The following is a 13,777-nucleotide window of genomic DNA, read 5'->3' on the forward strand; positions in this document are numbered from 1 at the left end:
TTCCTGCTGCACAGACTTCCTCTATAGGTTCCTTACAGCAAAACAATACTTTTCTGCAAGAACCATCCTATAATTTTGGGGGTGTGAGTCAACAGAATATTTATAGTTATGAAATATAAGTGTATAATACAGTGAAACAAGATAATCTAGGGTGTCTGGAAGCCAAGACACTCCACTTCCAGTCCCGTAAGAAAAAGAGAAAAAAATAATGTTCTGTCAATTAATTACAATTTCTCGTTAGAATTTTTAAAGAAACTAAGTAGAAGAATCCTCATAAAAAATTGCAATATCACATTAATATTATTTTAAAGAGTATTTTTGCATTGTTCCATTCTTGTGCCTCAGATATACTCATTAACTCATATACTCATTAACTCATTAACACTGCCTTAAAAAAATCTGTTGTTTATTTGTTTGTACAAGCACAGCAAAGACTACAACAATAAAAAGGAAAATATAAATTTGCAAGCATCATTGGAAGACACCTAAATCAGACACAATATTGTTGCTTCATCTCCAAATATTTTCAAGCTTTCAAAAAGTTGAAAATAACCTTAGAAAAATGTCCTTTTTAGCAAAGACTCCAACCACTAGAAGAAGTCTTTCAAAACATTTTTTCTAATACAACTTCTATAGAAAATTAATTTGAAATTTTGAGAAAACAGTTGAAAACTAGACAAATGTGTACACCATGCAATTATGTACCTTACTAAGTTTTTCAATTTCTTGATAGTATCCTGTTGCCTTTTTCTGCTCCTTGGACGCTTCTGAAACAAGCCTCATGATAGTTTCTCTACTAGCTTTGGACTCCATCTCATGAACAGTGATGGTTTCTTGAAGAGCAGCAACCTGATCTTTTAGGGTGAGATTTTCTTTACATATTTCGGAGACCTAGAGAAATAATTCAAACACTAGTAACTTCTTTTAAAACACTTAATAACGTATATTTATTCCAGTACACCGGCTCCTAATCATCCCAAGAAGGACCTGGTGTTTCTGGGGACCACTAAGTCACATTTACAATTGCAAGCCACTATTTCTTCCTGAAATGAATAGAAAGACAATTAAGATGAGAACCATACTGCCACCAGAAACCCACATCTTAGTGGAATGTGGTTCAGATTTACTCCCACACAATCTCCATGATCTATTCAACAGGTGGAGAGCTACTGCATGTTGGCATTTCAGATGAAGCAGGTCAGAAAATGAAAACAGATCATGTAACTAACTTCATGCAAAAAGCAGACCATTTTAGTTTGGCTTGTTAAGATTTATGTGTCTCATTTGGAAGAAAAAACTAAAAGCTTCAATTCATGCTTGAAACTTCTTAGGCACAGGGAGATTTGAGTTAGTAACAGCTATTTCATAAACATATTCAAGTGCAGGGACAAATACCTGGTGGGCTGCTGTTCTGAGCAGCCAACACCTTGGAAAAAGTTGTTGTTTCCAGGAGGATTCCTGGGTTGTTTGGGTACGTTACGCTATTTCCAAGAAGTGGAACAGATGAGTATGGGCACTTCAAAGAGCCCACAAAGAGCCTCAGAGGTAAAAAAAAAAATGTGCCCTGACTCCTATTGGCAAGACATTTATTAAGATTAAACCAGATCAATTCTGACTTAACACCATAATGTAGAAAAGAAGCTAAACAGACATGCCATGACCCCAAACAGAAAATTAGTTGCTAAGTTTTCCTAATGCACACAGTTTTCAGCAGGAATTACATTTCCCAACTAGATTTATTACTACATTGTTAAAACAAGACATCAATGTCTACTTTTTTAAAACTCCAGTTTTAAACTCCAGGCTGTTTTAGGTTATACCATTTCAGAGGTTTCTACTTGATGGTACATTGGCTCAAGAGAAGTGTTAAGATCTAGCATACAGTTTACATGTCACCTAGTGACTCCCAATGCTCATGTTTTCAGGAAAGCTTTCAATCAAGCACCTTATCAGGATTGTACTTAGGAACTAGAGGTTGACAAAATATTCACACAGATAAGGCATGACTGAGTTGACTGAGGTCTACTAGAGCTCAGCACTTTTGGAAATCAAACCAATATGAAAAAAAAATCTGTCTCAAATGAGAGCACTGTCTGCAAATATTATTTTACACAGAATTCTGTCTTTATCACTTGCTGTATTCCTTTGACAACCAAATAGTCTTCTATTAAATCTCTATACAGAAACCCTTGCCTACAAATCATCACCTTCGACATTAAATGTTCCTGTGGTTGCTCTTTTTCTCTGACATCTGTGTCCAAGAATCCAGAAAGCTGTGTAAGGAGCTCTTCATACCTTCTGCTCATTTTAGAAGCTTGAGTCATGCTTTCTTCATGCTCATTCAAATATTTACTAATCAGACAGAAAAAAACAAACAAAGAAACCAAAAAAAAAGTCAGGATGAATGTTTTCTGAAAAAGAATTCTAGGCAAAAGACATCCCAAGATTATTGCTAACTTCTGCATGCCACAAATTGAATAAGCTACATAGATTTCTATATTTCTGTTATTTAACACATATAACTGTTATTGTTTCCTTACGTGCAACTATTGCTTTTGGTTAGCACTTTGAAGAATCCTCCATGATCCCAACTTCATTCTCAGCACAAGATTTCAATAAAGGACAACAATGAGGTGACACCAAGAAACAGGGCTCTCAAGATACTAGAAATGGGGTATACAAGCGAAAACTTAGAAAACATAATGGTGAAGAGAGTGATCAAATTATAGTAAAAAATACGCTAACAACACATCCTCTTCTCTCTCTAATAAAGTTGATGGTGCTGATCAACAAACTCCAGGGAAACAGAAGCCCCTCCAGTCTAATGGAAGTGCAGGACATGCAGGGTACCTGTGAAGAGAAGTTCACCAGCAGAAGCAAACAGACATGGGAGACACTACTTTGCTGTAGTCTTCTGCAGTGTAACCCTACACATGAACACAAGACAAGGAGGCAGAGAGGGAAAAAAAGCACTTCAGGCTAAAGGGATCCATTAAAAATAAATAATAATAAATAAATAAATAAATAAATAAGAAAGGGACTACAACAAAAGTATGGAGAAAAGGCAGGGTTTTTTTCATCAGTTGCATCACTCTAAAAAGGTGCCTGTCATGCATACATATATCCCTCATGAAATATGTTATCAGCCTTAACAGCAGGTATTGGTTTGTAAATGCTCTGTAAGAACAAATAAGCAAATACAAAAGCAGTCAGTTTGACTCGCTGTTGTAAATGTGGTTCTATCCCTCCCATTACCAGGGACAAAGACAAGTCCAGTAAACAAGTATTGCCACAGTCCACATAGGTAGCAAATGTATAGACCTGAATCTTGCTCATGATGCTGCCATGCTGAGCATCACTAAGAATTAACAGATCAATAAAAATAGCCAACCAAATAAAGCTCAAAATAGTTATTAGCAAAATCCAAACATCAACTTTGATACCTCTCAGGTAACACCCATGAGAAAGTTACTGAGTTTTTAAAACACAGTGCAAGAGACAAAACTATTAGGCTTCTAGTTTAGAAACAAGGTACTTCCTCAAGCAAGTTCTTCACAAAGAATTGAATACTAGAATAAAGCAAGATGTGAGATGTCACCAAACAGCTGTCTAGAGCAAACATTTTATTGAAAATCATTTGCTTATCAGAGCATAGCACTATCCTCAGTTTTCAAGGTGGGCATGCTAGCCATTTCTGGACTCATTCTTTTCCATTTTGGATTTCTTCTTCTCTAGAATGTGAACACAGTACATTAAATAGCTCTAAATCTCTTAGCAAAAGAGATGGCCCACAAAAAAAAAATTAAGGTGTTGCTTTTGGAGGGAGATCAGCTGTTGTCAATGCTGTTAAGAAGAAGAGAGAGGAAGAATAACAGAGAGAAATGGAAATCTTTAATTACTGCTCCAAAGAGCACAAGAATAGTTTAATGTACTCCTGCACAGCACACACTATGAGCAGAAAGAGCTTTGTCTGGTGCAGCAGGCTCTGGCTCTCAGAAAACAAGGACCTCACAGCTTTCTCACCTCCAGGCACCTTCCTCTCCTCTGTAGCCCCAGCAAAACTAAGCTGTGAGATGGCCACTAAACTGCTGTCCTGAGAAGGGGTATGTCAGAAGCTAAAAGATATGAGACTCCAGACATCCTATACATGCACACCTGTATGTTAGAATATTGTACGAGTTTGACCACCCACCCTGCAAGCTGTCCTGTGGTTCTGAAAAATCAAGGCACATCACACACAGAACCACACCTGCTTTTAAAAGAAACAATCTGAAGCACAAAGCGCATACTTGACAACTATCGAATAACCTAATTACCTCCAGTAGGGCCATAAAGGTGTGAGCACCTAGAAAATAGGCAATCAGGTACAAAAAACTAGAACACAGCTCTTTTACAGCTTTGCTAGCTCTTCAGAACTAATGAGCAAAGAGTAGGGGAGGAAAAAGGATTAAAATAAAAAAAGTTTTTCACAGTTCAGGCTCTAAAAACACCTTAGCAATAGACCTGTTGAGTGGAAAAGCACCATTTTCAATAGGAGAGGTGTACATTTTAGAAACCAATCACAGAATTCAATGAACATTTTTTACTATAATCCTAGGTAGAGAATGTAAATGTGCATTTCATGCCTACTGGCTTATTCTTCCCTTTTATTAGTGGATTTCAGTGAGAATCTTTCTTGAATACCTAATTAGGACTAGTCATAAGCTACTAAGGTGGCCATACTGAGCGACTAAAGTTTATTAAGTCAATACAATGACTAGTATTAAGTGGCACATGTAACCATCAGCTGAGGATGACAAAAAAGCTTTGAAAGCATACACTGTAGATTGATGTAGATTGATGACCAAACCAATTATTATTTTCCTTCCAAAAGGAACTCAGTCTCCATTTGTCCCTTTCCTTTTGCCAGGACTCCCGTGGTACACACCAGGTGCACACCAAAACAAGACCTGGGATTGGTAAAGCTGGAAGCTAAGCTGGAAATCAAGTAAAATTTTGCTCCCTTCTCTCTTGGAGCAGTTCCCTGGTCCTGATCACTATGCAGTAACACAAATGGCAGTGCTGACACAACTACCATGTGCAGTTAACAGAGCAGCTAGGATGGCACTGGAAGTGACAGTACAGATTTATGCTACATAAAATTGATCATATCACTGCAACAACTAGTATGAAACACAGTATTTTTGCAGTTTTCTCCCAGTGACAAGACAAACAGAATAGGTTTTTCTTCCTTTTTTTCTTCTTTTTTTTTCCCCCCAGGAAGGGGCATTTTAGATAATCTTAACAACCATTATCTCAGACACTGTGATATTTTCCAGGTTGCTAGGATGCATAATACACTTTTTGGTTTCACTATCTCCTCACTTACAGTGGGATAATATCTATCATCTTTGGCGACCAACATCAGCACTGTCCAGACAGGGCTTTTGGCAAATCAGCTGGTAACGTACAAGTGCAGTGCAATGGATTTCTCTAGGTTTTAAAATAACTTAATTATCCACTTCTAACCCATAATGCCTAGAAGAGCTGTGCAAAATACTGATCTGAGAAATAGTGACATCTGGTGAACACTCACCTTGCTCTTAACGAGACAATATTGAGAGAGACAGGGGTATTAGCCTTGTAATGGTGCAGAAAAATCCATTATAAAAGTCTATAAGGTGTCTATTAATATAATATGACTGACACTGAGAATGTAATTTTATAGTTCAAAATAATTTTCACACCAATCAATTTTATTTGTGATCAACATTGCTGTCAGTCTCCATCCCTCAGACCTGAAATATTAGCAGTTACACATAATTGACAGATCAGTACTCTGATAAATTATGCTAACTTATTAAAAGTTTTATGCAATCGGCATGCACATTTAAAAATAAAATTAAAAACAAACAAACAAAAAAAAACAAACAACAACCAAACTCAAAACAACACACAGCAATGTCCAGAAGCAAGCAGAAGTCAGACAAAGCAAACATTAACCAATCATTAACATGCTCCCTTCAGGATGCTACTAATTAGGAATTATACCATAGTTTCTTTATTGCACTAGTCCTAATGGACAGCTTTACACTAAAGAAGAAATTCACATGACACTGTTCTGGTTCCAGCTGTGACACAGAAGAGGGTAAAAGAGACCAGGGTGATGCTGCAGCAGCCACTTCGCCACTGAACAGCCCACGCAGCATGTCAATATCTGCAAAAGACCTCACATGGTAAGGATAAACCAGGGCACTAGACCATAGCTGCAGGTGCTGCCCATGACAACTGCACTATAAAAGGCACAAAGTTTGCCTCAGTGCCATACACGGCAATACCTGAATGAGGAAACCATACGTATTGTTTCTAGTACATTCAGAAAAACAGCCCTCTGCACTCATTTTTTGAAAACAATGGGGTTACATGAAGCTGATTCATATCATCATTTCTCCTCTGAATGACTAAATTTTCAAAACCCCATCTATGGGCTAACAACTCCAACCAAAAGTCAAATTCCAATACCTTCCACACACTCAGGAACTATGTTTGTGTAAGGCATTGCAAAAGAATTCTGATCTGCAGTAAAGTCTGTTCACCAACATATTTTTCTGCGTTGACAACTCCACTATTCTGTCATCCCAAGCAAAAATTGTTTCTCATGTCATGTGAATCTTACTTAAGTTTAGCATTTCGCTCATGAAGGTCCTCCTTCAGCTCCAAGTTTTCCTTAAATGCTGCTTGAGCTCTTAGCTCAGCCTGGTTTTTAGAAGTGGCAAGCACACGTGCCTCTTCCTCCATCTCTTGAATTCGGGTTTGCAAAGACAGGAGACGAGACATCTGTCTAGCATTGTTTTCCTTGTAGCTTTCAGCTTCAGCCTTCAGCTCTTGAAAAGAGGTTTCTTTAGAGACCATTCTGGACCTGAGTTCAAGAAGCTATAGATGAAAAGAAGACTCATAAAAAGAAGATTCATTTTTCCCAGACTGAAATATGTGGCTGCACTATGAGTTTAGCAATGTGACAAGAACCAAAGGTAGCTGGATTTACATAAGAACAGCAAGAGAGCCTTTTTCTAAAGAAGGGTGGGAAGAGGGACATCACCACCAAAAGTCAAGGATCTGTTCCAGAGATGGTGCTAGAGCTTCCCAACAGTTCAAAGAGTTGTTGTTTTTCTTTACTTTCCCCTCTCTTTGTTAAAAATACCATTTTCCATTGAACTATTTCTGCTACAACCTTCTCTGAAAGACTGAGCTTGAGGCAGACACACCAGGCATATAAAATTTCAGTATGTTATTGCTATTTTGTTAAAAGCAAAAAGTAATTTAAAGTGATTTTTTTGTCCTAAGACTTAAGAAGTGTTAGGGCATGTTTCAGCTTTCCTGACATTTCCAATAATAAGCAGCAAGATACAATCTGAAGCATGTATCTCCCACCACATAAAATTGACAGGCAAATAATTAAGCCACAATTAACTGTCTCTTCATGATGTGTGCTACGACTTTTAACTTGTAGCAAACATTTTAAGGGAATAAATATGTAAGACATTAATCTGCAATTCAGGACATGAGGAAATTCATGGCTCTGCCAGAGACTTCCAGTGTGACCAAGCCCAAGACACTCAGAGAAGTTCCAGGAGGTCAGAGAGCCAAATGAATGGCAACTGCCTTGGAAAAGAGAGGTCCTGCTTCTCCTGCTCCCAGTCACGCATGCCTGTCCTCTTCCTTGCACCAGCTCTGGTATTTGTCCAACTCCTCCACAAACAACTGACACAGCTGACGAAAATAACTCACTTTCTCCAGAGGAGGAGGAGTAGGAAGGGGAGCTGGTCAGGACACAGAGAAAAGGCTAACGCTGAGGAGTCATGTAGGAGGATGACTCTTGCAGCAGCAGCACAGTCTCTGATGAGCTTATGCTTCACCTGCAAACACTGGTTTATCATACACTTTGGGGCTGACATAAAGCAGCACTGATTTTGAGAAAAAAAGCTCTGCCTTTTCTCAGGTTCACAGGCTTCATTTCAGCTCTCTAACCTCTTCTTTGTGCTAGCAGAAGCACTTCTATGGCTTCAAGGTGAAATAAGATTGGTAAACTGATCCAACTAAAAACCAACCTAGAAGAGGCTTTGTTTTTCAATTGCATCATTCCCTAACAACACAGCGCACCATAAAACTGCACATACATCTGTGCCAACACAAGGGATGGGGCAGCGTGGGGAAGGAAATGAGCAGCTGAAGGAACAACAGGATTGCTTTGCTTGGCAGCTGGACCAAGCTATGGTAGCTTAAAGCATTCTCAACCTTAAAATGTCTCTGTGGTTCAACTCCCCATCTGCAAAATGTGATATTTTTTCCTCTGTCCATTGTCTCTGTGGTCAGTTCCAATAACAGAAAAAGCAACAATAATCCCATATCATGAGTTTTACAAAGCACTCAGAACAGGGCTCTGACCTCAGCTGGGTCATGAAGGTCTTTATTAAGAAGAGCATGAACAGCTGCTTTCTTGACTATTTTTTGCTTTTGCAAGCACAGTGCTGAATGAACCTACAAATCAGTCATGCTGGCAATAAATCCATTAAACATTTCCAGTTATAAATACTTTCTATGAGAACATGAGATTCTGTATGACTTTTTAGAATCAAAATTTAAAGTACTGATCCCAAATACCCATTAAATGTAGGGAGCCTTGGCAATAATTTCAGAATCAACTGGTCAAATTCAGGCTTTGATGATGGACACTCACCTCTGTAGTCCTGACTGGATACTGCTTTATCAACTCATTCTCTCTTAAGAACCACCATTCCCACAGCAGGGACAGCAGAAAAGGATGTGTGTGTTTGTTTTCTTCAGCCTCTCTAGTTACAATCTACCTCATTAGCTCAATCACAGCTTCACTGGTGATGAAAGCAAATTTGGGTAGCTGTTATTTGAATTAAGTGGAGGAATAGGTGAGGATGGGCAGTTACATCTTAACTCACCAGCAACAGGAGGACATCTATCAGAACTTTTATACAATCAGAATTTAGAAATATTAACTTTCAGGTTTAATTACAAAAGATGCATTTAGATGATGATTATTGAATTATTATTTTTTTTTCAAATATAAGCTCATAATCAGTTCTTGAACATAGAAGCAAGCAGAATAAATACTGCATGGAAATTCTGTATTACAGGAAACAACAACCCTGTATCAAAAGCAAGAAGTTTTGGACTTTCTGCAGACTTTCTACTGTGTGCAGAAAATTACTGTAGACACTCCTTAGCCTTGGAAACAGATTTAGAAGTATTTTTAAGTGTACCTCTGACTTGGCACAATCATACTTCACTGAAAGTGCTGCAAGTTCACTTTGAGCAGTTTCAGCTGCAGCTCGATAGTGATTCATCTGCTCTCTAGTGACAGGAATATCCATAAGAACGTGATCATGAGATTCCTGGGAAGACAGCATGAAAACAAAACCATTAGACACCACAGTTTTTGAACATTTTCACTTCAGTGCTTTTTTGTTTGATTAAGCTGCTCAGGGGTATCTATTCCAAATATGTTATTGCCAGAGTAACTGACCTTTACTGGAAAATAGGATAAACAGTGACTTCTTTACCAGTCACCACTTTCATCTGCAAACTCAGACATCAACATCAGTGCTAAAGTGTATCTGCATGAAAGATATTCCCCTTTAAGAATCCCGTAGCCTCCCACTATTTTCAACTCAGGCTGTTTTCTGCAGTTCCAATGTATTTAGCAACATTCAAAAAGTCCTTCTACAAACTTACCCAATCACTCCTTCAATCCACATAAACTTTAACCCATAGAGAATCTTCAGGTGTCTCTTATGCAAATAATAATTTTGGATTTTATATTTCAGTTACATTGTACACCTCACTAATTTTATTTTGGAAGAAATGGTGAAAAAAAAGCAATGGCAATCCATCTTCCCTGTGCCACTCACAATCTTGAAATTTCCATCACATCTCATCTCCACAATCAGACATTCCTACCTGCTCCTTAAAGACACTTTTTGTCTTGCCCATTTATGCTTTTACTTCTAACCTGCCAAGGCTGAAGGTCCTTTCAAATTTCTTCACTTGGACATAACTTCAGCTTTCTGAGTGACACTTTCTCATTTCCAGCAACCATCATACTGACTTCTTTCACCCTTTTTCAAGCACGTCTCATAGACAGCAAGCACTAGCCCTGTGCTTCTATTACAGGCTCCTTCACACCACTTGCACAGCTCTTTTGGCTGTGCCTTTTAGACTATTTTTAGCAAGCTCTCTCATTTTTGTGTGGTTCTGCTCTTCTACAGTAGAGCAGAAATGTGGTGGGTTTCCTTGCCTTTGCTGCTCAAATTTTTCAAAATGAAAATTCAGACCTGAGGTTCTGATAGGAGTTTCATTAGAGCTTTTTTTTTTTTTTCAATCAATAGTGACTAAAAAAATGACTAAATTTAACATCTTCAGAACAAAGCTGTGTTTAGATGTTGTTGAGAGCACACATGACAGAGGACAGAACACAAGACTTTTATTCCATCAGCTCCCACAAGGAGCCAACAAAACTGCAATCCCAGTGTATTTAAGCATACATTACAAAATGCAAATCTCCCCCAGCTCATGACTGCTGTTGAAACAAGGTATTCCAATGGAGACAGAGACAAAATATCTTCACTTCATGCACTTCTACATCAGTACTGGTTTCCAGGCCAAGAAAAATGATGAGTTCATCTCCCATCCATTCTAAATAGAAAAAAAGATTAACAGCTTTCTAAATAGGTGAACATCTAATAAAATGAGCTTCTACCAAGAAAAGCACACAGAAATCCCTGGAGAATAAGGCAAAACTACTTGTTTGGACCGTAGCAGAATATAAATTACCTTGGATTGGTTTCTATAATATTGTCAACTCTTTTCTCTAATCTCTCTTCAATGCACTATTATACATTGGATTAGATCCATCAAATTTAATCACATTAATCTCTCTCAAAGAAACTCAGCTGTGCTCTTCCATAAAGGAGTTGCCACTTTCATCAAGCCAGACTGATACATGTGGTACAGCCCAGGGCCATGTACAACACAGCACACAATTTCTGAGATAAAAGGGCTGCTAATTTTCTCAACAGTTTATCACCACTCTGAGGGAGTAAGGGCAGGTATGTCCATCTCTTTGCTACTTAGTCTTCCTTTCTCCTTTACTCCACTTGTTTCACATTGTACAATCACATGAAAACCTTTGATGTAGAGGGTTTTGGTTTGTTCTGTAATACGCTGGAGATCCAACACCAGGGCTGAAGCTTGCAAGCAGTAACACTGTGTATGTTATTTTGATATGTTATTACATTTTTATTACTGTATTGATGTGCTTTTTCTTCCTTAAATAAACACAACTACTTCTCGATTCTACAGAAAGAATACCTCTCTAAACTAATGAAATAACATTTCAGTGCATAGCTGAAGAAAGAAGACCAGACCGTGTACAGCAGTAATAAGCTATGTAAGAAAACCCCTTGCAGCTGGTACTTCTGAAACCCACATTCATCATAGAAATCTAGATTTTAAAACCATGAGCACTTTAAAGATGAAGATACATGTCTAGAAGGGTTCAGAAGAGATTTAATGAAGCCAGGTGCAAAAGTAAATGGGAATTACCATTTCACTAATTTACAGCCTAAGTGAGATTTACACAAGCAGATCTCTGCATCCTCACTGCTTTAGCAAATACAAAGCTAATCATACATGGTTACACCATGCTAGGAAGGTTGGTATAATTATCACACTTTTGGCAGGGAATGTGAATGCTTTAATATTTAAGTAAATAGTTTTCTATGTTTAGCTAGAAGCTATTTGCAAGCCTGATCATTAATCATACCTATAACAATGCAATTAATTGGGCATGACTCTACTACAGGGGTAAAATGTAAGATGCAGGTGTGGTACAGTCTATCTCTGTAAAAATTCAGATTTCTCTTGAATTCTGTGTCATTTGTATTGATTACTGTTAAGGGAACAGAATGAATACAAGGTTAAAAGAATAAGAGGCAGTAGACAGGAGAAGCCATAAAATATAATCACGCATTCAGCTCTGCATAGCCTGGGCTTGGGGTGTTTCTTCCATTCACACTAAAACTTCTCTGATCCCTTTCCCCTTACCTGCAAGAAAATGAAGCTTTCATTTCCTTTCAAATGCTAAACAGAACTAAACCTATATTTGCAATACTTAAAGACTTTTGTGTACTTGGACTTTTGGCTTTATTAGCCACAGATGTTCTTTAGGAGACCAACAGCATAAGGTCATTGTTGTTATTGTGGGTTTTTTTTACCAAATCATCATTTTCACCTCCATGGAATCCAGGCTGGAGCTGAGAAACTTCACACATAATCTCCTAACTCTTTCATCTGCATCTTCTGTTCTCCTCAGATTTTGAAGTAACTATCAAGCATTTTTACCTATGTATTTGAACAGAACTTAGCACACTGGCTGGACTCAGTGAGCTATTCAAGAATTTCAATAAATCCCAGTGTCATAACAGTCCATATTCTGACCAAAAATAAATAAATATAATACCTTCGAGATACATAACATTTCTTCCTAACACAAATTAATATTCATGGATGTGTATGTGCAGAAAAAATATCTAATTTCTGAAAATACAATGCAGCAGCACCGTTGGTTATTATTTGCTGCAATGAGAATGAAAATGACACCCAGCATGAAGTACTGGGAAGAACACGCAGTTGAAAAATTCCTACACAGAATTTATCTCCTTAAGAAATCTCAACAAAATATTAGTCCTCAAACTTGCTACTAGATCCCTGAGACGCTAAGGTGCCCTTCAAGACAATGAGGATGAAGAAGGGACTAGAGAAACTTTTTGGAAACTAGGAAACTTGAGAAAAGTCCCTTCTAACACAAACCAGTCTGTGATTCCATGATTTTGGATGGTCTGAACTGTTGGAAAAGGGAGCTTAAACATTATGATTTGATTGTAACTAACTACCACTAGAGACTTAATACTTCTTGCCATCCAGAAGCTGACTAGCTTAGTTTTCTGATTAAACAATCAAAACATGTTCTAAAAAGGCCATTTCTAAAACTGTTGTGTATAAGTTGATTTAAGCAGAAAATAAAATTCTACTTCAGCATGTAGGGAATATTCAAATTTTAGCTTCTTTTGCAAAACAAGCAATCCTAGAATTAAGAAAGAAAAGCTTTACAATATTATTTTTCATAAGATCTGCAGGATAAAAAGTAAATCTTTATATAAATAACTACAAGTTACATGCAAATCGGGCACAGGACAGTTTTTAGCAAGTCAATTCTGAGTCAAATGGAGGGAAGGCGGGTAGCACTTGGCTGCTGCAGATTTTGCTTGGTAGCAGGAGTGAGGCACCCAGCCAGCTGGCACACACATCGCTCCAGAATAACCACAGCAGCTACACACACCAATAACTGTGAGAAAGGTAAGGCACTGTCACACAGCAAGTCAGATTTTGTTCATTCATGTGAAAACAGACTAAGACAAATTGGAGTAACTTAGGGAAAAAAACCAGCAACAACAACAAAAACAACCCTGTTCACATATTAACCATCTTGTATGTATATTCTGGGCAAGGTTGACTTCTTTTTGGGTAATACCTTGCACAGCTTGCCTACCAGAGATCTCAAAATGTTTGTATTGATAATGACATTGATAACAGCAATTTCAATACTTGCAAATTGTATTTCAAAACCATTTCAGTTTAGTCAGTTTCTCTTTCATGCCAGAAATACCCAATTACTTTCAACCACTTCCCACTCAGAGTCCTGCTCTTT

The 13,777-nt window shown here is 37.8% G+C and overlaps 1 protein-coding gene across 1 annotated transcript in view; it reads right to left on the minus strand.

Moving 5' to 3' along the window:
• Positions 1 to 13,777, minus strand: part of CCDC170 (coiled-coil domain containing 170) — a 33,051-nt gene that overhangs the window by 18,606 nt on the left and 668 nt on the right. Inside the window, exons 3-7 of the mRNA XM_009999963.1 lie at positions 12,190 to 12,211; positions 9,273 to 9,404; positions 6,656 to 6,912; positions 2,208 to 2,352; positions 706 to 891 (exon numbers count right to left, since the gene is read on the minus strand). Of these exons, the coding sequence (XP_009998265.1) occupies positions 706 to 891; positions 2,208 to 2,352; positions 6,656 to 6,912; positions 9,273 to 9,404; positions 12,190 to 12,211 (742 nt within the window). The remainder of the gene's footprint in view (positions 1 to 705; positions 892 to 2,207; positions 2,353 to 6,655; positions 6,913 to 9,272; positions 9,405 to 12,189; positions 12,212 to 13,777) is intronic.

Source organism: Chaetura pelagica, unplaced genomic scaffold (genome assembly GCF_000747805.2).
Source record: "Chaetura pelagica isolate M959 unplaced genomic scaffold, ChaPel_1.0 scaffold135, whole genome shotgun sequence".
Classification (NCBI taxonomy): Eukaryota; Metazoa; Chordata; class Aves; order Apodiformes; family Apodidae; genus Chaetura; species Chaetura pelagica.